At 28.1% G+C, this 27,600-nt stretch overlaps 1 protein-coding gene across 1 annotated transcript; it reads left to right on the top strand.

Moving 5' to 3' along the window:
• On the top strand, window positions 1-26,039 carry LOC136074071 (uncharacterized). Its single transcript, XM_065786370.1, has 4 exons — window positions 1-138; window positions 305-3,822; window positions 10,484-11,000; window positions 25,608-26,039. Exons 1-4 carry the CDS (start codon window positions 136-138, stop codon window positions 26,037-26,039), a joined length of 4,470 nt encoding a protein of 1,489 aa, XP_065642442.1. The 5' UTR covers window positions 1-135.
• Window positions 26,040-27,600: the final 1,561 nt, after the last annotated feature.

Genomic DNA, 27,600 nt, shown 5'->3' with positions numbered 1-27,600 from the left:
ATTGAGTTCTACTTTTCAAGTTTTAAAATTTTATTTAAAACTGATTTTTTATATATATTAACGGATGTTTTAACATATTGCTGTCGGATAGCAACTGTGAATAACAAAATCACAACAAAATTTCGTGGCCTAAAAATGGTATGAAAGTGATATTGTGAATTACATTTCACAACTTTTTTGTAATATTATTAGTTTTGAATTTTAATTTTTTTTTTAATTATTATTACTATTTTTTTTATTTGTCTTTAATTTTTTGTCTCGATTAAACATTGTATTTAAGTTTTAATGAAAAGATTGCATTTAGATAAATCCGTTGCAAATCTGTTGCAGTCCGTTTCCAGCTATATTTTTACTTGCAATAATTTTATCATTTTTTTCAAAATGTTTTGCTACACTAAACCAAGCCGATTTACAAAAAGAAATATTTGCTAAATGCATTGAATTCCAACCACGTTGTAAATGTGACGGTGATTTTTTTAAAAGAGAGAATAAGTTTTGGTCTAAGTTAAATATTAGTTGCGAATCATTTGAAACGTTTCACGAGATGTTTAAAATAACAAAATTCGTTTATGAAGGTAGTCCTAATGAGGATATGGAATTTTACTTCCCAAACTCATATATCCCCTCACAAAAAAAAATCACAGAAGTTCAAAGTTCAGATCCTTTACCACCAGAAATTCAAGAAAACTGTGATAAAGTAAAGAAAGTTTTTGAAATTATTGAAGTAAACATTAAAGTAAATAGTGAACTATTAGAAGTTGATGTTTCCAGTGAGTTTGATTATTTGAAATACATAACAAAGCTGACAATTGAAGGGGGAAAATGTTTCAATAAAGTTAAACCGAATTCTTTTCTACAAGTTTTTACAAATATTTACACACTTAATATTTTATCTGATGCTCGTTTGATAAACATATATTTGCCTGCGTTATCAAACTTGTACAATTTTCAACTTAATATTAGTAATGCCGTCAATTTTTTCTGCGCATTTCAAAATGAACCTTGCTTAGTTAACCCTAAAGGTTTTAAAAGTTTTTCTGTTTTATTTAAAAATTCTATGAAACTCGAAAATGATTTCAATATTTATGGTAAATTTAGGCTGCCTAGATTTATCGAAAACTTATCAATAACATTTAGTTCCGTCGACATTACATATCATGATTCAGAATGCTCACCCGAGTCTAGAAACAACATTATTGAAACACAGCAAACAAAACCCATATTTGAAAACATTCAATTTGAAAAAGTTTTATTCGAATTTCCAGAAATAAAAGATAGGGCAAACATTTCAGCAAACCTAATTTCTAAGCTAATTGATGGGATTGACATAATAAAAACTCAAATATATGTTCGAGGCAATGAAGATAATGTTAATAGCTTATTAAGTAATATTTACCAACAAGGTTTGCAGGGAAAATTAGTTATACATCTCCTTTCTTATTTTAAAAGAAATATATTATATATTTATTTAAACCAATCTAATCTTGATGAATCCCAATTTGAAATGTGTGCTTACGGAAAAAAACTGCTGAGACATGCGCACCAACAGATATACAAACAAAGTAATGGAGATATTCTCATAATCCGTGCTTTTCATTTGAATTTGTCGCAAGTTGTCAATATAGCAAATGTTGCAACAACAAGCAATACTAATATAAAGTTTATACGAGTTTATACATATAACTTTGAAGTTGACCAATGTCCTTACAAAGCGCTAAAGTTGTTTATCGAACAGCAAAAAATAAAACTTGAATTTTTTTACGTCAACATTGGAACAGCAAAAACATATAAGATTGAAGCTGAAACTGATAAATTTATTAAAACTGATGATGATACATTTTATCCAATACCCCCTGATGACACAATTTCATTAAAAGACTTTAATTACGCGGGAGATTTTTTCAAAGTTCAATTTATTAGTATGAAAAGTTTTGAAATGGCTGATCCGATCTTTACAAGAGCAATAACAACTTGTTTAGTCATGAATATTGGATTATATCACAAAACCTCTCCTAGTGCTTTACTAAGTGATAACAAGCAACTATCAACATGGTACAATGTTATTCAAAATTCACTTGAGTTTAATGAATCCTTATATGACTCGTTAGAAGTATCACGGACCCAAACTGCGTTTAAACATTTAAAAGACTTTATAATGCTTAGTGATAACATGAACGCTCAAATCACTCGCGTACCATCCCTTTCTTTACAAGTTTTAAGTGAAAACATTCAAATCTTATCTCAAGCTGGTCGTGATATCAGGGATAAATCAAAACATTTTGAAACCAGTCTTAACTTTAAAAATATGGGTAAAGGTTCTGATTTTAAGTCTGAAGAAATAATGCAAGCTATTGCTGATTCAAAAATTGCAATTTTAGAGGCATCAAAGCAAAAATCGGTCTCGCTTGGAGAAATAGAACTAAGAAAACAACACGATATTGAAAAACAGTGGAATCAGTCTAATGAGTTGATCACATTTTTAACAAAGGAGTTTGAAAAGTTCCAAAAAGAAGTTGAAGTAGAAACCGTTAAATTCAAAAGAGGTGTCATTCTAGCAACTGGACTTGCAGTTGCAGAGGCAGCAGCGGAAGCGGTAAACTGTATCCTCGGCATATTTTCCGGTGGGTTCAATCCAGCAAAAGCTTTAAACACTGCTAGAAAAGTTACAAAGTTAGCTACAATTATACCGAAAATTATAAATGCTTTGAAAAAGATTGCAGACTTAATTTTCAAGCGTAAACTTTTGGCAACAACATTCAAAAAGGTAAAAGAATCTTGGAAAATAATGTCTCCTAAACTAACTGATTTTTTTAATAGACAAAAAATGCTGCTAAGAGATGCGTGGTACAACGTTAAAACAGTTTACGATGAGAAAACAACGAAACAGTTAATAGAAGTTAAGAAATTTTTTGAAACAAGTGGCGCGATCGTTAAAAGTACTCAAGATATTGTTTCAAATACCGTGAATTCTATAAAAGCAGCGCGAACGGTTTGGGTGGGTTATGACGTTGACGATCCTACACCTACAACTACAAGTAATAAGGTTTTTAACCTCACTCAAAATATATCAACAATTGAAGAAGCATTAAAATTATTTAGAAATGATGAGGAAAATGCCGCTAGGAATCAGGGAGAAACAATGAATCTTATTGATGTTTTTCAATGGAGAATAGCCAAAGAGCAAGTTACTGGAATGATTGACACTACCCTCTCCGATGATGTTCCAGAAGCTACGGGTTATAGAACTGCTCTATTGAAAATGTTAACAACTGGAGAAGCAAAAACGCAAGCAATACTAAATCAAGCCTTGCTTGAAACAAGTTTTTCTGCATCTGTTGAAGCTAGGAAATTATACATTAATGAAAGTATATCTGCCGGTAAAGAAATTTTAAAAACAGAAGAAGGACTGAAAAAAAGGGAAGAAACATCGGATAGAACAAGTCTGGATGAAATTGAAACCAAACACTCATTACTAGATTTAGACATAGAATGGGAAAAGTTTGCAATTAAACTTGAGCTTGTTCGTTCAAATGAAGAATATTGCAATGCTTATTATTATTTTCATCTCGAAAAGTGTCAAGATGATTTACGTATTAGACCCTCAGACGATCTTGAAAAAATTCTTTCTATTCAGAATATGCTCCTTTATCAATCAAACGTAAAACTTCAAGACTTGTTCCCTCCTCCTCAAACTTTCACTGATTTAACATTAACTTTTAAGAAAGAAAAGTATTGTGATTGCTTCATTTCATCCAACAATGAAACTACTAATGATACTATAATCATGGAAAACATTTCTGAACTAAAGGATAAGCGTGAAAGGTTTAAAAACTTTTCTTTTTATGATTTTATATTAAGTAAAATTGCTTTTACAACATTTTAAACTTAACAATTTTCAGTGATAAAATTTTTAAAGTAAAAAACAAAAAAAAACAATTTTGTAGAATTCTACAAATTCGTTTTTTTGTTTTCGTTTTTTTAATAAAAATTCTAGAAAGAAATTTTACCAAAATTTAGACAACAAAGTCAGTGAAACGCTATGAAATATTTGTTTCCTATATTTTTTCTTAAAAATTCTTGTTATTTTTTTAATCGAACACGCGAAATATATACATATATATTTCGCGTAATCACTTAATCGCATTATATATATATATATATATATATATATATATATATATATATATATATATATATATATATATATATATATATATATATATATATATATATATATATATATATATATATATATATATATATATATATATATATATATATATGAAAGTGTCATCACATTTTTTAGTAATAAACTTTTTCTATTTTCTCATTCAACTATTTCTGTTTTTATTTCATTCTTTGAAAGTTATAGTTTCTCGTTTTGTTTTGCTTCTTACAACTTTTTTTGAATCTTTGAACACTTTAAGAAAGGTCGTTAAGAAAATTTACATCTTCTTGTCTAGACGCTGACACATACGCTTTTTTTTAAATTTTCACTAAATTTTTAAATTTTCACCAAAACGGTTCCTGTTTTTGTTTAAATCTTTTCTCTTCTATTCTAATTCAACAATCTTGTCTCTTATTAAAACAAAAGTGAAAGAATTCATTTAAAATATCATAATTCATTAATAATATTATAACTTTCATGACCTGGTTTTGTAATGTTACAATTCCTTCACTGTCATTTCAACAAAATGTGAATAAATTTGAAAACTTGTGTTACAGTAAATCATCTTGAGCAAATTTTAATTTAAAAATTATAAATTTAAAGGCGATAACGTTTCAAAACGAATATTTTATTCAGGGTTAGCTGCAGGTTTATTAACTTTTGTAATTTAATCAAAACTACAGGTAACAAAGTTATAAGTAACAAACTCGGCTTGCATATAAGCACGCATTTTTAAATAAAATCTTTTATTAAAAACTACTTTTTTATATTGGAAGAGACCGGGGAGACGGATAGATTTTACTTTAACTGAGCTTGTTTAATAACTATTGCATTTTTTCAAAGTAACGTATTTTTGTCAATGAACAAGGTATATTTTACCATTTTCACTTTCTTTATATTTCCTGATTTTGAATTATTAAAAACAATTATAAAAATGCTAGTCCAGTGTCTAAAAGCATGCGGAGTTATTCGGAGTTATGTCCGAAGTCGGACATGTATAGAGGAGATTATTGATATTAAATAAATGAGTACATAATTTCAACAATGATAATTTATTTCATTTATATATTATTGCAATGAGTATTCATCGAAATTGCACTTAAAATATATCATGTCCTTAAAATGATACATCATGGCACATCAATATTATCAGTCTAGGTGTCATTAAATCCATCATCACTCGTACTCAGGTTATAAGTATTAACGCGAAAAACTTTTCTTGAAGTTAGTTTTTACAACAGTTCGCGACGTTAGAATTATCTTGTTCTAAGTCCATGTTTATGCAAACTGAGAAAATCGATGTCAAAGTTTGAGTTTGTTTGCTGCTAAGTTGAAAAAATTAATTGGAAATTAAGATTTATGATTGCTCCGTTGTTTATTTTTAAATAAAAAAAACTTATAAAAATTTCGCTAACGCCCATATTTTCCCACCCACTTTAGGAGATAGAACAAAATAACTTTGGTATTTTGTAAAATACAAAAATGTTATTTTGTTACATCTTATATAATAAATATGTTAACTACATTTTTTAACAAAGACATGTTGAAAATTGATAAAATTTTGTTCTAGGTAGTCATTCTTCTTACGCAGTGCTGTTGCACTCCCACGCCCCTAAATTAGGGTTGGTTGGGACCCGGCGAATCTATGGGAACTCTTTTTAAAGCAAAAGGAGTTGTTTTTTTTGTAACACCTAAAAATAGAATTTTTTTAAATTTAATTTGGGAGGGGTTCCGACCCACTAGCTATTGCACTGTTCTTACAAGTTTGTTTGATACCTGTTCTCGCCGGCTCTGAACAAGACTAAGACATCTAATTTAAAACAGAACACTTCGCTACATAATAAAAAAAGGGTAATATATAGCGTATAGGAAAGGGATGAAAAATATTTATCAAAGAAATAGCTTTTTTAAAATTTCTATCAATTATTTAAGTCTTACAGATATTAACTCAACAAATAAACTAATCTAATTACAAACAACATGCAAGATGAACTTGATTTTATTTTTCGTATACCTGTGATTCTATTTCAAGAGTTTAAGTATTTATTAAAAACTATTATAAATAATAAGCTAAATAGGGAATTTTATCAAGATTTCTAAATAATAATAATTATTATATGTTTTATACTAAATACTAAATAAATAACAGAGAAAGTCATATATAAAATCACTTTATTAATACTTTGTAAAATGCAATATCAACAGCAGGCATGTATGAATACATGGAAATGATATCATTGGCTTTTTCAGCAGATAAAGACTGATAAGGAGCACGTAAGCAAGCTGCCATTGGTATATTTGTCTTTAATGGTTTGGTAATAATGCTTGATGCTGCTCGCTTGACAAACTTATTAATACGAGCTTGTGAATAATTGTTTGAAAATGAGGTTTTAAAAAAAACATGGTATGGCAGTCCGTTTCGATAAACAAGATTTTTAACTCTTGTATAGGGCACTAACTTATAACTTGAAAAACCAGCAACAACTGAAAAATTCTTCACATCTATTAATTGCATTTTAATTTGCTGAAGTGAGCTGGCTCGCAGAACTTTTGCTCAATGACTTTAATTTGTGGGTATCGCATAATAAATTCACATAAAGCTGCTGACATGAAACTATTGTGGTTTTGTGGTTATCTTTCTTTGGTTTTTGAAATTCTATGTTGAACTCGTGATTGAAGATATAACGATACATATGTTCTTTTACTGGTATATAGTCATTTTCATCACAATATATTTTAAAAAGATCATACAGTTTACCTATATTGATTGATCTTTCCATATACTCTTTAAATGTCTTTTTCCTGCAATAATGGGCCTCAATTCTTAGGAAAAGATTTATATGGTCTCGTACAACTTTTTTAGAATCTTCCGGTAAGCTTTTTTTTACATGTCTTCCAAATTTTGATTGCATTAGCGTTCCAGTAGTTAAGCATTTATTGAATTTGTGAAAGTAAAATATTCTTTGGCTACTATTATTCAATGTTGAAAGATAGTAGGATTTACAAACTCTATATTGTGTATTAGATTAATTAAAGACATTTTTCTTCTCGAGTTTTCACCAGCAGCTGTCCGACAGCGTTTTTTCTCTAGTTTTTCGGTAGTTTTTGAATAAAAACTTTTTAACCGTCATCATCTAAGGTCCAAAAGTTATCAAATATAACTTGACGCTCGATCTCAGTTATATTAGTAGAGCATTTGAACTTACAATTTCTGCAACTTTTAGCGTTGCGATAGATCTTTCAGGCACTTGTTTACCATTTGAATTTTTATAAACTTATTAACCAATTACTCGTATCAGCTTTACGTTTTCTAGATGGGGTGACCTACGAGAAGGTGTAATACCAAGCGACTCTAAAGATTAAAAAACTCCATTACCTTTTTTACTTGATTATCAAGGATGCATAAGTAATAAATTATTTTGTTTTTTATGCATTCTGGATAATCAAAATAAAAAATTGGCAAAATTACAACGCTAATTAAGTGAAAAAATACCTTCGTTTTGATTTAGAGCATGTTCCATTTTTTGGTCAATATTTTTAGCTGCCATTTTGAAAATTACAATAACAACAAAATTATTCCGCACAAATATGTAAATATATGATTGGTTGATAGGAGTTAAAATAAGATAACATTTTCAAAATTGCTTATTTAGGAGATAAAACAATGCAATATGGCATGCAACACCGTACTAAAAGTTTTATATGTTTTCAATATAAATAAAATAGAAAAACATAGTGCAAAACTATTCAAAAACTATAAAAACTCGATTTTTTCAAAAAGTGGAGATAACGGGTGATGCGGAAGTTATCGGACAAAATAAAAACGTCAATAACTTATTTATAAATAAAAAACAAACTACTATTATATTTTTTTTAAATAAAGCATTTATCTTTTAATAAAAATATGTTATTTTTTATATGAAAAAACACCACCATCTGCAATTGATCTCAATTTTGCTCTGACGCCTTTCATATGCGACTGTAAAAAGTTTAAATCAATTTCTTGTAGTTTTAGTTAAATGCGATCAATCAAAACTTGCTCTGTTGAAGCTTGCCAATCTCCCTCATAAACCTTCTGTGCCAAATGTCCCCAAATATTTTCAATTGGTCGTGCTTGAGGCACATTTGGGGGATTGGATTCTTTATCAACGTAATAGACATATTGGTCCATCCAATTTAGAGAATCTTTAGAATAATGAGAACTTGCTAAATCTGGCCAAAATAAATAGTTAAAGTCTCCATGATACTTGTGAATAAATGGGAGAAGTCGTTTTTCTAAACATTCATTAATATAGATTGATGAATTGATCGCTACAGCCTTGGAAGTGCGAAACAATGGCTCGGACATACCACGGTCAGATATGACTATCCACATTAATAATTTTTTTGGAAATTTCTTTTTTCCTATAAAACGAACACTTTCCTGGCAAGTCTTTTTGTTGTTTGTGTAGTATCCAGAATTTTCAGGCATTTTGTCCCCTGCAAATCAAAAGTATTTTTCGTCATCGATGACTAGAAGCGATTTTGTGTTATAGAGTTGGTTAACTAGCTTCCTGCTTCTTTTCTTTGCCTTTATTTGTTGTTCTATAGTGTATTTTGGAGTCTTTTCACGTTTTCTATATTTAATATTCATTTTTTTTAACTGACGACGAATTGTCGATTGATTTACACCGAATTTAATACCTATTTTTCTTTGACTGACCCCTTTTCGATTGTTGACAAGTCTCATTAATTCGGCTTTCTTTTCTCTAGTCCAGGATGTCGGACGACCCGGGTGCTTTCTATCAGAAAACGATTGAACAGTTTTAAGTCTTTTTAGGTTATCATATATTGTACTTCGAGCAAATCCTTCCTTTTCAAAATGATTTACGATTTTTTTTTTTATATTAGGTTTATTTACAAAAAACATTTTTAGTCGCTTTCGAAAAGATTCTCGTTCAGCTGCATTTAACATCATTTTAAATAATTGTGCTTCTAATAATAAAGTTTATATTTTATAGAACGTTTATGCCTACGCATAAAACCACAAAAACTAATTATTATGCTCAAATAATGAAATTAGGATTTGTCCGATAACTTCCGCATCACCCGTTAGAACAAGATAATTCTAACGTCGCGAGTTGTTAAATCCATATTCTGATGTTAAGTCTTTTTCATATTGTCGATTAGTCTTGGTTTGTTAACACCGTGTTTAGCAGCTCGCTCAAATTAATTGTTTGGACATCTTTTACGGCTTCCCTTAACTTTTCAGGTGAAAATGTGCGCTTATTTTTTCTCTTATAGTTTCTGATCATCTTTTAATTAGCTGTGAAAAAAATGATAATGAAACTCTAAAGTTGTTAAATATGATAAACTTTTTTTTTTATTCTAATAACTTTAGATTCGCGCTTCTGGTTTTTACTCGAGAATTCCTTCGTGCAGATTTAATCTACAAGAGAATTATGGTGTAGCAATTGTAAATGATTGCGAAAATAAAAATGTGCAAAACTTAAATAATTGTCCATAGGGAACTGTTATTTAGCAACCGTTACAAAAACATTGGACAATTTGACTTGTGAAAAAAGTCTTCCCATTAAAGGTGTATTAAAGAAATTAAAGGAATTGTTACAAACTCATTTATAGATCAAAAATACTTAGATTTCAAAACGTCCGCAGGTAACTGTTTGTTCAAAAAAAATTGCATTCGGCAGAGTTCATTACTTGGATCTGAATGATTCACTTGGAATTAAAAATTTTATATCAAAGAACGAAAAAATCGTTTTTTACCCTAAAATCTTTTTTTAACGGGAAATTGTCATCTAACTGTTTAAAGCTAAGAGCCTATGTCTATAAACATATAGACCTCAGATATCTTTGTCCTAATGTTAACAGGCTATAAGATTTCTAAGTATCCATTCTCTCCCCGTGTCCGAAGTCTTCCCGGTCTCTCCTACTAATTTTAGGGACCATTTCATTTGTAAGTTTAGTTTTCTTTACTATGGTATTCTGCAAACAGTGTTGTAGTGGATTTTTAGTGGGCCTATATAGCCATTTTGGGCAGTTGATTGGAATTTTACTATAGGTTTAGCGTACCATTAGTATCATCAGATTTAAGTGGTAAGCCGATTAGTTTTCAGCATGTAATATAGTTACAAGATATCAACAAGCCATCTTTGGCGGCTGCCACATTTAGTCCTCTAAGTAGCCGATGAACTAATCTACCGCTCAAAATGCCTATAAAATTGTCCTCTGAAATTCCGCTATAATATTTTAGCTGAGTTAGCAGCGCAATTTTTAAACTTTATTTGTTGTTTTAATAATAAGCGTTTTTTATAGAGAACTAAACAGCAGTTATAAGCAAATTAAAGCGTGTCTCGAAGGTATTAATGTCAAAATTGATGGTGGTGAACAAACAGAAATACATAAAAAAATTAATAACATGTTAACCAGTTGCAAAAGCAGCCCTATAGAAAGTGTCAAAGAAAGTAAGCAGTTTATTTACAATGTAGATATTGATTCATCGTACTTCGAAGGCCACGAAAGGGTCCGAATCGATGAAGTGAAAGTAATTTTTAAAGGCGCAAAAACAAAAGGTGGAGTGATTAAAGTTTACGCTGAATCGAGCGGTATTTCTGAAGATCGATACAAAGACCACTGCTTCAAGTTTATTGGGGATAGATGGATTCGTTTGTTATCGTACTACTCAGAAAATGTGTCGGCGTCTAAAAAAGCTGTAGCCGATAAGAATAAACAAAGTTCAAAACGAGGTAAAAAATTGAACAAATTAATTAGTGAGAAACTTGACACTCTTGAAACGCTGCTTCAAAAACAAGGCAAGAAAGAAATGGAACAGGTAGGAATTTATTTTTTAATTTCATTATTATATTTATAAATCTACACAGTGTATTAATTAGGACTGTTGTATAAAATAGTATAATGTTTATTGGGTTAAATGGCAGTTACCGATAAAACGAATAAATAGTTGCAAAATTAAAGTGGTTCAAACACTTTTTACAAGGTTCATTATAAAATTTAAAAAAAATCTTTTCAAAAACTTTTTCCGAAACCTATAAAGTTATTTAATCTATAAAGGTCTGTTTTGTTTGTTTTAAGACACATTTTATTTTGAGATTTATTCTCACTAAATCTAAACTAATACCAAACTAATTAATATTTTCACATGAAAACCTAGTAACTAAAACACAATTTTAAACAATTTGTCGTATTAAACTTGTTTGTATCATTATTTAATAAAAATCTTTATTAAAAAAGTTATTTAACTGAAATAAAAAAAGTGAATATTGTAAACGAAATAGTAAAAAGTGATATAAAGAAAAAAAATAGAAACGTAAGCTACAGATCTCTACTTATGGTTCAAAAACTTTGGCATATAATGGTCACACACGTTCGGCGAATTTAAATGCAAAAGTTTTTAAATAAATAGAAACGTAACCAACAGATTTCTACTTATTGAATTAACCTTCCTTGAAAATCTTTTTCAAGTTCTTTTCGTCTAATGCAAGGAGTAAAACAAAGATTAGTTCTTTCACCTCTATAACATCTAACATAAGTATCTTCTAGAAAACATTTAAAATCCAAGCATTGTTGGCACATTTATATATGGTAACTTTACTGGTGTATATGCGAATGTTATCATACTGTTAAGCTCCACCCTTTCTGGTCTAAAAAAACTTATAAAAACTTGCAATACTCACAATAATTTAAGTTCTATAAATCTAAAGGCCAAAAAAATTGAGTTCTTGATTTCAGATAAAGCACAGATACAAACCAATACGATAACCATTTTTGATAATGAAAATAACCTTCAGAGTAAACTTAAACACCTGGGGTTCACATGGGATGAAAACATTCAGTTTTTACATTACTCAAATGTTCGAATGTGAATGAAAAACCTCAAACTTTAGCCGTTGCTCAGATTCTTGTTCAATCTGGAATTCAGTTTGCTCCATTCGAATTTTATTTTCTACATATATAAATTTTTGCAATTGTTTGCCTAAACTTACGGTATAAAGATAAAGAGACAAATATATACGGTAGAGAGATATAGTTGGAAAGAGTGAGTTAAAATCACTCTTAAATGTTTCGAAATAGAACTATAGGAATTCTCTATTTAAAATCCAGGAAATTTCAAACTGCATTTAAATAAAATAAAGTACACATGTACATTGGTCTTCTTAAAAATAAATCATCAGCAGATATTATTTTTTCACAACTGAATGGTTCTAGGAAAAAATATCCTCGGAAAAAATCCCTCCCGGAAAATATCTTCCCAAAAAAATGCCCACGGTCAAAATCCCCCAAAGAAAAAATCCACCTGCAAAAAATAAAATTGTAAAAGTATATGCTTTAAAATTAATAGATTGCCTGCACAAACCAAAACTCTCAGTCAATGTTGCGGCACTCCTTACATGTTCTACCTATTTGTCAGTTAATATATTTAAACTTCTTACTTGTCCTAACTATTTGTCAATTGATGTGTGTACACTCCTTGCGTGTTCTACCTATTTGTCAGTCGACTTATGAAAAATGAAGGATTAAGGTTCAGTTTGTATTACAATATGTTTGTATAAAATATTTATACTCTAAACAACAATTATAATGATATATCATTTGTTTTATGCGCATTAAAAAAAAAATCTAGGGGGATTTTTTCCTGCTACCTAACTGAATAACCCTTTATTTCAACATTCTTTTGTTTCAGATATCTAAGAAGTATGCCGTGGGCATAAATTGAATTTTAATTTACTTAAGTACAAAAGAAGGTAAAAATACAAGAGTAAATATTAAAGAGTAAAATTTTCCCTGACATTTTACAAACTTTGAATAATTTCCAATATTTGCTATTTAAAATTTGCAACAGAATGTTGGAATGTAAAAGAGCAAAGAAAGATTTCAAACAATTAAAGAAAGAATGATTAATTGAAAATTTCTTTTTTAACAATTGTAAAGAATAGAAAAAAAAATTATATTGTTTAAGTTATTATTAATATATCGTTATCGATAACATCTTTACAAACAATCCTAGAAATTAAAACATTTTAAGCGGAGTAATAAGATCTGACATAAGAGACCACTTTCTAATTTTACTTTTCGATAAACCATTTCATCAATAAAAAAAGAAAAAGAAATAATAACTGTAAGTAAAAGACAAATTAATAAAAAAATATATAACAAAGCAATTTATTAAAAAAAAACTGGGATCAGGTTGTGAATTGCAAAAACGATCTGTGATTGCTTACGATCTATTTAAACATATTTATAAGGAAATAGCGTTTCCAAAGATTGAAAGAAAGACTAAGCTTAAAAACTTACTAAGTCTTTAGATGACAAATGGGCTATTCAAATCTGCAAAAAAAAAAAAAAAAGTTTCTGAAAAAAAGATTTAAAGAAAAAGAAAATGAAAAAATATATAAACAATATAAAAATTTATTTGAAACTTTAAAAAACACTAAAAAAGATTTTGCAATTTATTAGAAAATAATAACGGTAACACTCAAAAAACCTGGATCATTGGTTTCGTTAAAAGTGCGTATTTTAATTTTATTTAATTTGGTTATATTTTCAGAGTTTGATTTAAGCAACAAAAATATTGGAAAATGATCAGATATATCCGATTTTAGGATACCTGTTTGGATATCATTGTCGGGTATATCTGTTGTAGTAATATTATCAATCAAAGACGCTGTTTTTTGTTACTCTTGTTGGACGATTATTCAAGGGTATTGCTCCAGTTTCAAAAAAAGAATCGTAAAAGTTTTTAATATTAATATCTTTATTGTATAGAAAACAATTCATATTGTGCGGCCGTGGCGCAGTGGTTAGAGCGCTTGCTTTATATGCAAGAGATCCAGGCTTGAAACGAGCCTTGGACATATTTTCGCGTCACGGTAAGGAATGAGGCGTGAACTTCCTGGTTAAATGCACTTCCGCGGTGCTCTGTGACAAGACCGCTAGGTCTTTTTGGGGCGCCTAAATAACAGTATTATGTTTAGGTCCCCAATAGTGAAAAACTTTTTTTTTTCTTTAATACCTTGTTTAAAAATACTTTGTTCAAAAAAAATGCTCAAGTTCTTACTCACGCCGTCAGGTGGTCGATAACAACAGCTTAATCGGTGGCCTATGACTGGACCTAATTTTGAAATTCCTAAAATCATCGAATATGACAATTTTGGTTTTCAACCTTCGACTTTCGATTTTTTATTTTTACTAAAACATGAACTACTTATTTTTAAGCCTACTACATTTTCAACCTACTGAAATTTCAACCTACTGAGTTTTCAACCTACTGAAGTTTCAACCTACTGAAATTTCAACCTACTGAGTTTTCAACCTACTGAAGTTTCAACCTACTGAAATTTCAACCTACTGAGTTTTCAACCTACTGAATTTTCAACCTACTGTATTTTCGACCTTCTTTTTTTTCGATCGACTTTATAACTACGTCTTTTCCGGTATGTATTTTATTTTAATTAAAACTCAATCTAATCAGCCGTTGATATATATATATATATATATATATATATATATATATATATATATATATATATATATATATATATATATATATATATAATATATATATATATATATATATATATATATATATATATATATATATATATATATATATATATATATATATATATATATATATATATATATATATATATATATATATATATATATATATATATATATATATATATGAGTGAAATATATTGCTAATATATGCATACAAAAACAAAAAAACACAAGTTTGTTTTTGTATGCATTTAGGTTAAATAAAAATGGCAGTTAATAGTAGAAATAATACAAGGAGGTCAGTAACTTCCATAGGCTGATATGACATAGGCTTCTTGTTGATGGAATTCTGAAAACAAAAACTTGTGTATTCTTGATTTCTTGTTAATGGTTTTTGAAAAAAAAAAACCTTAAAAACGTAAGGAAAAAACGGTAAAAACACTAACTAGTAGGTTGAAATGAAAATATCTGAAAATCGGTTGAAAATCAAACAATCGCAAATCGGTTGAAAATAAAAGTCTCTAAAATAGGTTGAGAAAAAAATCGCTCAAAATTGAAAACGTCATAAATCGGTCGAATTAAAAAAAGCCAATAATCGGTTGAAATCAATTTTTGCCTCAGTAGGACATCTAAAAATTATTTCCACTTTACAGTAGATGTTTTATTTTGTAGATCAAGTTTGTAGGTGCAGGTTTTTGTAGGTTGAGCTATGCGACACGGATTAATCATAAGTGTTTTGATTCATTGTTTATAATTTCAATAGTTAAAATTTCTTTATCGCCGTCAGATACACTTAAATCATTCCTAACATGATAAACAATGTTTTTGTTTAGGTATATAAAAAATCCTCCGCCGCGTTTATTTACTTGCCATTGGAGAGAAATTAATTTAAAATGAGGAATATAAAAGTTTAAAGTAATATTTAAATTATTCGAAATCCACGTTTCAGTCAAACAAATTATATTAAAACAATTTTTTGTTTCCTCTAACAAAATGAGAAGTTTTTCAAAATTATTATTAAGGCTTCGAATGTTTACGTGGAGAATTCTAATTTTATTTGAATTTTTGTCGCAAACATTTTTAAAAACAAACCGTTCTAATTCGCTTGGATATGAGCAATCCATAAGCATGTCGTGGAAAAAATGTTTATCGGGTTTTATATTTTCATTATTATTTATTTCAGAAAAGTTTAAACTGATGGATTTGGCATTCATTTTTAGAAAAATTTCTTTTTAAATCGTAATGTTTGGGTTTCTAATTTCCCCGCAAAAAATCATATTTTATTTCACTGCGTAATCTTTTTACTTCCTCCCATAACTTTTTACGACTCTCAATAGTTTCCTTCGCAAAATTTGTTTTAATAAATGCACCAGTTCCACGCAAGTTTTTGACAGCGTTAAGAATTTTGTTTTTTGTCTTGGTAATTTACACTTAATATATCTAATAACGGCTATTTGATATGTTATGTTGCTTATTAGGCAAAATTTTATTTAGCAGTCGATTGAAGATAAAATAAAACCAAGGTTGTTATTTAAAGTAAAAAAAATTTGAAACAATTTGCGAAAAAAGTGTGACTCAACTCACTTTCTTTGCAATAATGATGCAATTTAAGTAATGATATTTTTAGAATGCAATTAGAATATTTTTACATTTAGAGGTATAGATAGCATTGTCCTAATTTTAATACTTTTATCAACCTATCTATTTTAGTTAAATGTTATAAGGTTCACCTTTTTATATATATATATATATATAGATTTTTTTTTAATATCGGCTAAAGTCTTCAGCCTGAAGACGATCCAACTATAATTGTTAATTACTCAAAAACTACTTAACAAATTTTTTAATTACTTTGCACATAAAATGTGTTTTGTATTAATGGCAATAAGTATTGGTTATCATTAATATCGGATTGATTGATCATTACTGATTGATCGTTATTATTATTATCGGATTGATCGGAATGAGTAAACGAATATTAAACAAAATAAATTCACTTGGATTTATTTTGCGGCGATATAAACAGACTCAATCTAATGAAAGATAAATCCATTTGAAAAAATAAACTGGTTGCTGGTAACTTAGAGTAGATTAAGGTAATATGAGCACCTTAAGCGAAAATTGGAATATTTTCAAAAATAATTATGCAAAATCCAAAATTTTTGCGAATAAACAATTTTTTAGGAATCCCTACTCAAGATCCACTTAGATATTTGGGGACCCGAATTTTTTTCTTAAAAACACAGATGTTTTTAAAAAAGTAGCAAAGGAGCTCATATTACCCACTTGGTAATATGAGCACTCTAAGTTAGCTCAAAAAAATACCAACCTGACAATTAGAACTAATTTCGGAATATAATGATTTGTTATTAACAAAACTTATCATTAAAAGATTAAATTTTAAGCCGCACTTTGTTGAAACAATACTACTATGTTTTCCGCAAAAAAAATTAGTTCATTATTTTTTAATTTTATTATCTCAAACCTTTAAACGATAAAAAATCAAATTTTTTGAATTTAAATTACAGAAAAATATTTAGTATTATTAAAATATTAAAATTTTTTACTATGTTATTTTTTTATTCAAGAAGCAATTAAAACCACTGCTATTTTAGGACTTTAAACTAGGTAACTTCAATGAAAAACACTGGAAAATTTAAGCATGCTCATATTACACAAAAATGGCATCTTTAAATTAAGTCAAAACTAAATGTTTCTATGAATTGTTTTTCAAACAAAATGAATTGGATTTTTGGCTAACATATTTTTCTCTACAAAATTTTCCGCCACATGCGTGATGATTTTATTTTAACAACGCAAAAAAGTTAAAACAGCGTTTTAATTAGATGATAGCCACTAATTACTGCATATAAATTTACGCTAACTGTACTGATTCCCGTTACCAACACATTAAGTCGATTCGAAAAATACAAAGCAACTTTAACTTGACTGCTTTCATCTAAGAAATCTTTAATATGGTACTAAAACAGAATAAACAGCAAGTGTAAAAAAAAAACTATTCAACTTAAAACGCTCTATACCAGTTAATAAACAAGCACTGAAAATTTTAGAAACAGCTCTTGAATGGTTGGCGAGCAATGTTGGCCGGCTTCTTAATTACTTCATACTGAGAAAGAAGCAAATTAACATTTTTATAATTAAATAAAACCAAAAAATGTGTAAAAAAGCAATCATTAACTTCATTAAATCTAAAAAACAGTATTTAAAATCCTCCTGGTTCATAAGTTATACCCTCTTTTTCAAAATTATTGTCATTTTTTTTTATTTTTTTTTCTCTATTTAAATGTCGCCTCAACTTATTCTTTTCATTCATTCTATAATTAGATTGTTTTATTCTTTTATTGTTTATTTTATTGGAACCTTTAACCATGAAAGCACCTGGTAACGTATTTAATTGTTCAAAAACTTTGGAACATTTAATTGGCTTTACCTTCTTCGCAGATACAGATGTAGAAAATAAATTTAATCCAGATTTGTTATTTACAGAGTTATTATTGACAGTTGTAGTATTTGAATCAATCAAAATTGTTACAGAATGATTATCATTTAATTCCATTTCAATATTTTCTTTGTCAAGACTGTTAAATTTCTTCCCTAAGAAACCTCTCCTCTTTTTTTTAATTATTGTTCTTGATTTTTTTCTACACACTTTACTCATTTTTTTTTTTAAATTAAGAAAAATGACAACTTTAAAAGCTTCAGAATAACAGTAAACTGTAATCTGACTTGATATACCAGACTTTTTTCGCTCGCTGGATAAGTAAAGAACCCAAACCAAGCATTTTACTGCAGCCATTTAAAAATGCACATTAGTTATTAGGATTTTTAATAAGGTGCTACACCGTTGTTATAGGTGTTGCTGTGGTATAAATTTTAAGGTACTTTAAAAAAATGCTAAAATTGAAGGATTTAATGATTATAATCAGAAAGCAAACAAATAATTTTGAATTCTGCATACATTAAAATGCATAAATAAGTTAAATTATTATTTATAAAATTTGGGTAAATTTAAAGGGGGTTTCCCCCTTAAGTATGCTCATATTACCAAGGTGCTCATATTACCCTAATCTACCCTAAGTCCTTTTAAAAAAGCCATTTTTAAAATACCTTCTACATAATTATTTTAGTAACAGTAAATGACTCGTAACAGATCACCTTTGTTGCAAATAATGAAACAAAAGAAAGCAACCGAACACGTTCCTTTATTAAATTTATATCATTTATAAATTTTTAACATTAAGCAAATATTTAAAGAAAAACATTGCAATAAGTATAAAAAAAAATTATTATTACTAATACAAATACAATATAGTGCACAGATAAGCAACAATAGTAGTACACATATAAGCAATAATATGATAATATATACCATGATAAAATATATAATATGATAATTAACCTTAAAAATCCGTTCTGCAATGTTACTAGTTAAAAAATTTATTTTTACCTTGACTGTGTCAAATTTAATTTCTTTTACTAAACTATTGACTAATGATCAATAAAGTAAACTTCATATCATGAAAAATACTAAACTAAAATCATATTTCAACAGTAAGTAAACTACAACAAAATAGTCGAACAATAACAATAGCAATAACAAGGTAAAACTAAAGAAATGAAATAAAGAAGAATTTAATAAAAAGTAGAAATATATAAAATTCTTCAAATATTCGAAGCTTTTAATATAAAGCTTTTTTTCAAGAGAAGCTCGTAACATAGACATATTTTAAAGATTTAAAAGTTTATAAATAAACAAAATATAAAACAAAAACATCCTATTCACAGCTTCTTTATAGATTAAAAGACTGCCATTATAATATTTTTAAAACCATTTTAATTTTTTATATATTTTAGATATTTTAAGTTCATTTAAAGTTAAATATAACAATTTTATAAAAATTTCTGAGTATTAGTGACAGCGTAACAGCCGTGGACAGAGTTACCAGATATTTTGCGATATGTGGTAGCCAGAAATATCTAATTAAGTAGCCAGAAAAAGCCAAAATTTTAAACAGAATATTTTGTCAATTCAACATTTACTCAACTGAACAATTTCTCAACTCAACATTTACTCTTTATGAAAGTTGTTAAAACAAATAAAGGATTTGAGTATCCTTAAATAAAAAATTATAAACATTTTATCACAAATTGTTCACTTAATACAATTTAATGATAAAAAAATGCTACGAATCAAAATTTTATTATAAACAAAATATAAGGCAACATGAAAAAAAAAAAACATAAAAAACAACATTAAAAAAAAAAAAATGCAAAAATATTAAGATTAAGTTACAAAATCATTTAGTGGGAAAAAATCAAAACATAGGAAAGTTTGTTTTCAAGAAAAATTAGTCCAAAATAAAAAAATAATGACACTTACATGAAGGACAATGTTTATTTCCATCTTCTGCACATCTCAAAAATGTTACCTTGCACTTTTTACACAACTGCGAAGAAGGTTTGAAAAATTTTTTGTTGACAAATGAACGTAACTCTTCTCTTTTGACTAAAGTTGGATGGGTTCAGCATGGTTACAAGTACAAGTTATTGACCTCAATGCTAAATTTACTGCTGCATGTTTGCTTTCTGACTCTTGCTCACTGAGCATACCCACTGTTTTATATTCCTTAAAAAAGATGATAATGTTAAATATAAATTCACATGGCATTTTCGTGTCAAATTTCGTTCTGAAAATATAATGAAAACTTCTGACCAAATTCATTTGTTATATTTTTTAAATCGCATATTTCTTCATATATTAAAAATCTTCGCCATTACATACTTCATTCCACAACTAAAAAGATTGAAAGTTTCTGTTAAATTGAGAAACCTCATCCTTAATAACTGATCACAGTTCTCGTTATCTTTTTAAAACAATTAATGCATGGTTACCAACCATTACATTTTCATGGTATGCTTGTCGGATAACTTTCACATTTTCTAATGCCTTATTTAATAATTATTTGTGACTTCCCTGAAAGCACTTGTGTTCAGTGACGTAGGAAAGTTTTTAAATGTTTGAAATCACCTACTTTAAAACAAAAAGAATGTTTAAAATTTTGTATGGTGAAAAGATTCTTTACAAAAAAAAATTACTGTGATAGAAGAGTGGGAACAAGAAACCCTAAAATCTTTGGCACCCTAACCTAAACGTGAGGGCAATGAGTTGAATTGTTTATTATTTTATAAATATAAACTAGTTATGTATTCATCGACGGATTTCAAATTTAATGTTTAAATTATTCAGTGTTCAGTTTTTACGACTATGTAAAGTTTGTGGCTTCAATTTGAGGGGAGGGGGGATTCTTTTACAAATTGGTTCTTTTAAATTTAATACAAGTTTATTATTTTGCTTGTTGGGTAACTTTCATATGTTCAAATGCCATATTTATTATTTTTTCGCGACTTCCCTAAAAGCATTTAAATTCAGTGACGTAGGAAGGTTTTTAAATGTTAGAAATAACCAACTTGTAAAGAATAACCCCCTCATTCAATTTGAGGGGGCCACAAATTTTATATTGTCATAAAAACTGAACATTGAATAATTTAAACATAAAATTTGAAATTTGATTTTGTTGATAAATACATAACTAGTTTATACGTATGAAAAAATAAATAATTCAACGCATTGCCCTCACGTTTAGGGTAGGGGGGCTAAGATTTTAGGGTTTCTTGTTCCCATTCTTCTATCACAGTTTTTTTTTTTGTGAAGAATTTTTAGGTCATACATATGAATGTAAAAAAAATTTGAAAACTCTTTTTGTTTGAAAGTTAGTTATTTCAAACATTTACAACCCTTCCTTCGCCACTGCTTGTATTGCAACAATGTTATCAGACTTAGTTTGAGCTTTGATACTTTCTGTGGTAAGAATATTTTCTACTGAAATTTTTAACTCTAACAAGTCTGCTACATTTATATTTGAACATTTCACACAGATGTACAGCTTATTTGTTAGTAAAAGTTCCCTATCCAGGGTTTAACTTTTACACATTGTATTGATCCAGTTATCATAATGATAGCAGTGCACCCACGTTACATTATAATCATGAATTGTTATGCAACAGTATTTTAAAAAGCACTTTTTTGAGTCTTTTAAGTTACTAATTTTTTTACTTTTACCAAATTACAGTTTGCTTGATGGTTATTATTCCGACATGCTTTAATTAATTATGACATTGATTATGAGCATATTGTTTCCATGTTAACAAAGATGTCGTTTAATTTGTTCTAATTCAAGAGAGACAATTTCTCATTGTTTACAGCATTCTTTTTATCATCTAGCTGAGTTTTATTTATTGAAAATCAGTAAGATTTTTATTATAATTTTTAATGTAATCATTAACAGTTCTTACTTCTACCTGACAGTTTACACAAGTGTGTGACCACCATGGTTTTGCAAATGTGATAACATTGTTTTGTTAATTGATGATGGATACGTGGCGCTGGATTCTCGGTGACCTATATTATCATCAAGAAAAAGATAATCACCAACTAAAAATACCTTGACATTACGACCATTTTTCATTTTGAAACAAGGTTCTTGCATAATATTTAGCTGTTGGTAATAAACTGGATACCAAACGTCTTTATCATATTTTTGACACTGTCATGCGCTCTAAACATACAATAAATATATAGAATGTCAACAGAACCAGAATTCTTGAATTGATAATTTTAACAAAATACTACATGTGGTTTCCACTTTTATCACAAGAAAACAAGAACCACCAATTATTGTCAAATGCATTATCAAAAGAAAACCCATAACAAATTTATAAAATTAAAAGAAAATCCACAACAATCTTTTAAAAATGTGATTGAATTTCTTTAAGAAATTCAATCACATTTTGAATACGCATATAAAGACAACATTTAATTTCTTTGTGTGATTATCTCAACCCTATAAAATCTGTTTTAACTTCTTTCATGTGGAAAATCATTGGGAACTTTTCACCATTCATTTTGCGCTCCGATGGTAGAATGTTCATTTTTAAATTATTCAAACATACTATTAAATTTCTCATTTTGTTGCTCCGTATATAGAGAAGGGATTGTGTTGTAACAGCATTTTTACAGAGTAGACAAATTTTTCTGGTATTCTACTAGTTTTACTAGTAGAATACCAGAAAAATTTCATTAAAAATGTATTTATTCAAACTAACTCTTTAAACATTTTATAGGACCATCATTTGATAGTTTACATGAAACATTTTCAATAAAATGTACGCATTTCTGCAATTCTTTTTTGGTCGTACATGGATTCAAAGAATCTTTAAACTGAGAATATTTTCAATTATACCCGCCTCAATTGCCCTTAAACTTAGAATTTGTTCCAAAACACCTTGCTCCATGAAACAAGCCAAGGCCTAAATCTTCTGTAATAGGCACTACGTCTTTTTTGTTATTGTGTTTTTAATGTTTGTAGTAACATCATTATCTATATTTGGCACTTCACTTTTTAATAGAACTGAAGAAAAACCTTTTTATTCCACTCTTAATTCCGCCATATATTTTATTAAGTTGAATCTTTGATGTAATAATTTCTTCGATTTGATTTTTAAGAGATTTTATCGCAAAATCTTTTTCTGCAACTTCAGCAAGGAGAATAACACTTTTTTTTTTCAAGATCTGTAATTTTGTTTTTCATAAATTTTTCAAGATTTGTAATTTGATTTTTCATAATTTTTAAATTAGTAGTAATAGTTTCAATTGTTAAAATTTTGTTTTTCCAAAGAAGAGAGTTTTTTGATTTTGATAAGATAATTATAGTCTGTTGATGTTTTCTTTTAGGAGTTGTATAGATTTCACTTTTTTTTGTTTAAACTGAAATGATTTTGAAAAGAAAAAATGATTTTGAAAGAAAAAAAGTTTATTTTTATTTTTTGAGCTGTTTTTGATTTCTTTTCGAATGTATTTACCATTGTCATTAAATTCTTAGAATTTGTTTGTCTGAACAAGACTTCTGTTGATTCTGTGACAATAGATTTATTAAATAAAAAAAATCTTTATTCCTTAATAAGTATAAACATTTACGAATGTCAAACATTATAACGTTTGTAAAACAAAGATCTTCATTAACTCTAGATACATTAAACTGATTTGTTTCAGCATCCTTTAAGTTGTTTGAACTTAACTTTATCCCAGCTGCATCAAGGTAGGGAAATGAACTTTTGAATGGTTTTTCTGTTGACGTTGGAAGTATAATCATTCTCTAGCATTTCGCTCATTTTCTGTAAACAAGAAAAGTAATTTGAACTGAAAAATAATTTCAAATCAGGTTTGCTTTATTGTTTTTTGATTGACCTTTAGCTATTAAAATTTTAAAAGTTATTTCTGTTTGCATTGTTTTTCTGTAATGTTTGCATTGTTTTTGTGTAATGTTTGCATTGTTTTTCTTTTAATATATACTAAGTTGAAACAATTGCGCATAAATATTTAATAATTAATATTGTTTAGTTATTTAACTGCACATTAGAAATGAAGACTAAAAATATTATTTTTTGAAACATAAAAAATTAAAAACTTTAGGTTAAACAAAAATATGCCCAACATTTCTGTTTTTCTGATTTTCAAGCTAAGCGCTGGTGACAAAACCGCTCTTTGAAATAGCCGTGTGGCAGCTCAAGTCGAAATTTTTCAAAAATTTATGTTACGTTGTAAATAAAAAAATTATATCGTTTATTGTTAATGTGGTGTTAATTCAAATGATAATAATAATTATGATTCTAAACTTATAAAAAATAATGTATTATGTACACAAGTTTCAATGCACCTTTATTTTAATTCTTATAAAAAAATAATTTATCATAACTCATTCTTTACACTTCAAAACCCGTAACCTTAAAAATTTTTAATTCATTGCACAGGTCAAACATTTTTATAAAAAGTGAAACTGTCCTATTTTAACTTGCTTATAAAATTTTAAACATTTTTTGCTTTTAACCCCGAGTAATCATTGATAAAAAGAAAAAATTTAAATACAAAGAACAAACATTTAGTATGGTAAAATCTATAATATTAAAAGGTAAGCAAAGTAATGTTCAGTATGCATCAGCTGATGCTTTTATAACACTAAATGAGGGATTAGTTTAATAATCTAACTCAAAAATGAAATTTAATCACATTGCTTTGTGTTTAATTTAATAACAGTATAATTTTTTTTTGACGAGTAAAATCATTCCTTACCAGCTCCTTTGGATTTAGATTGTACCGCCAATCATTAACTATTTAGCCACCCTAAGAAAAATTTCTTTTGGATAAAGCGGAGTTTACTGATATGGTATGCTTCTTTTAAGGCTTGCTAGCCTTAAAAGAAGCATACCATACCATTAAACTTTGCAAGTTTCCTTGATGATTTCCAATGATGATGTTTTAGCATGGTAGAAAATTGATACTACCTTTACTTGCTAGTAAAAGGTAACGTCAACTTTCTACCATGCTAAAACATCATCATTGGAAATCATCAAGGAAACTTTTTACCATACATCCGACAAATCGCAAAAATTTGCAGAGGTAGCGATAATTATTGTTAAGAAATCGTTTACGCGAAATTAATTGCGAAGCGATTTTTATCGAACAAATCACTGAGCGATTTATTGCCCGTTGTTTTTTATCTGAAAAATGCGTGCGATTCAATGCAACTTTCTATCGCTTTTTTTTTTGCATAATCCAAAAATTTGATTTTGTGATAACCGCTATTTGGGGTAACGCCAATCCTTAGTTTAATGCAGACAAAAAATATTGGTTTATGTATGTTTTGGATAAATTTTACAATTTATGTTTTCTTTGAAAAGTTAATTTCATTTAACTTTTTATTTATTTTATGACATTTAGAAGATTGTACGTAACAAAAAGATTAACGCTTATTATAAAAATAGTTACATTTATGTTTTTTAGGTTACAATAATTGAAGCAGGAAACATTCATAAAAACTTTGAAGGATTATTTACATCACCAACAGTATTTACAACCTGGTTATTCATTCTTCCTGAAAAGCTTAACCCTGGTCTTAACCTTACTAACTTAATTGAAATTGAACTAAAATTTTCGGGAAGTTTTATTGCGTCTGATTACACTAAAAAGACTATTCAATGTAATATAAATGAGGAAAATAATAACGTCACAACAACCACCTTACAACAATTCAAGTCAAAAAGCAAAAGAATCACATCAAAGAGCAGAAGAATCACGTCAAAAAGCAAAGGAATTACGTCAAAGAGCAAAAGAATCACGTCAAAAAGCAAAGGAAATGCGTCAAAGAGCAAAAAAATCATGTCAAAAGACAAAGGAATTACGTCAAAGAGCAAAAGAATCAAAAAACGGTTTTAAGATTATTGAAAATTAACAAAGCATGTTGCATATTAATTGGAAAATAAATATTATATATTTATATAATTAAGTTATTAATGAAGATGTAAAAGTTTATCAACCAATTACTATTGGTAATTAACAAACAAATTAAAGCGCTTTTAACACCGAATGGCCAGGAGGCATGTCCTACTACCTTTCTTTTTTTAAAACATTCTGTATTTAAAATATCTCTTTGTTACTAGGATTTTTGAAAAATAGAAGTCTGAAAAAAGTCAGAACCAACAACATTGCTACTTCGTTTAGCCACTACCCAGCCGGCATTGTCGGCCACAAGACGGTTTAATGAAGGGTCTTTTTTTACGCCTCATATACAAACGTTGCTCGTGAAATAGCATTTCTATTTTTTTCCTAGAAAAACGTTGAAAAATTTTCTTTTTGGCGCCTTCTTCGAACCTAATCCTTTCTCTATTCAAAACAAACAGGGCGCAAAAAAGCGGTTCTTTAAAATCTTCTTAATGTACTCATATTGTTTATCCGTCTGTTTCAAACCTAAAAAAAAAGAAAAACAATTATTGCACTGTGGTATTTTATCAGAGTTTAACGATAGTATTTTAAATTTATTAGTCTTATAAAAAAAAATTTCGTAGTTGCTTCTTAGGTGCAAAACATTACCAGTCATTAAGATATGTTTATCAGACGTTTTTAGGTGCAAAACGTTACCAGTCATTAAGATATGTTCATCATTAGTTTTTAGTAAATCATCAAGGAAACTTTTTACCATACACCCGACAAATCGCACAAATTTGCAGAGGTAGCGATAATTATTGTTATGACTTAATGTATGTATGTGTATATATATATATATATATATATATATATATATATATATATATATATATATATATATATGTATATATATATATATATATATATATATATATATATATATATATATATATATATATATATATATGTATGTATGTATATATATACACATATATATATGTGGTTATATACATATATGGTTAACTACTATTGACAATATTAATCAACTGTAGGGGAGACCGGGGCTAGTTGGCAGCAGGGGTAAGTTGACGAATTGCGTTTATATGCAAAGCCTTTCATCAGAAAGTGCCATTAATCTCTGGAAATCTACCTTGTTGACCATTTCATCTTTCACTGTAGTTTTGTAAGGATTTGCGCATGCGCATAAAAGATTTTGTGATTTATGTTTTTTCCAATTTTTGTAACTTTTACAACTTCTTTATTTTTTCAATTTTTAAAAGCAGTTGCATTAAGTGCACTTAAACTTGATTTGAGTTATATTCTGCATGGTTTAGTGAAATCTGTCTCCCTCCATTTTTATTATTTACCTTTTTCAGGGATCGGTAGGGAGTTTGTGACCAAATAGCTGTCGGGGTTAGTTGACAAAGTATTGACGGGGCAATTTGGCCGTATATTTCAACTAAACCCGATTGCGATTGGACGTGAATTTTAATAGTTTTTAATTTTTAAATTTATAACTTTTTGAAATATTATATTAAAATCGATTAGATAGATATATCACATGCGAAATTAT

The sequence above is a fragment of the Hydra vulgaris genome, chromosome 01 (assembly GCF_038396675.1).
Source record: "Hydra vulgaris chromosome 01, alternate assembly HydraT2T_AEP".
Classification (NCBI taxonomy): domain Eukaryota; kingdom Metazoa; phylum Cnidaria; class Hydrozoa; order Anthoathecata; family Hydridae; genus Hydra; species Hydra vulgaris.
The sequence above is the reverse complement of the archived record's forward strand: the minus strand, read 5'-3'. Positions and strand labels throughout refer to the sequence as shown.

Excerpts from the sequence above, each read along its gene's own strand:
- LOC136074071 (XM_065786370.1), top strand. Across the intron at positions 3,823-10,483 it reads CTAAAGGATAAGCGTGAAAG|AGAACTAAACAGCAGTTATA; the intron begins GTTTAAAAACTT and ends CGTTTTTTATAG. Across the intron at positions 11,001-25,607 it reads GCAAGAAAGAAATGGAACAG|GTTACAATAATTGAAGCAGG; the intron begins GTAGGAATTTAT and ends TATGTTTTTTAG.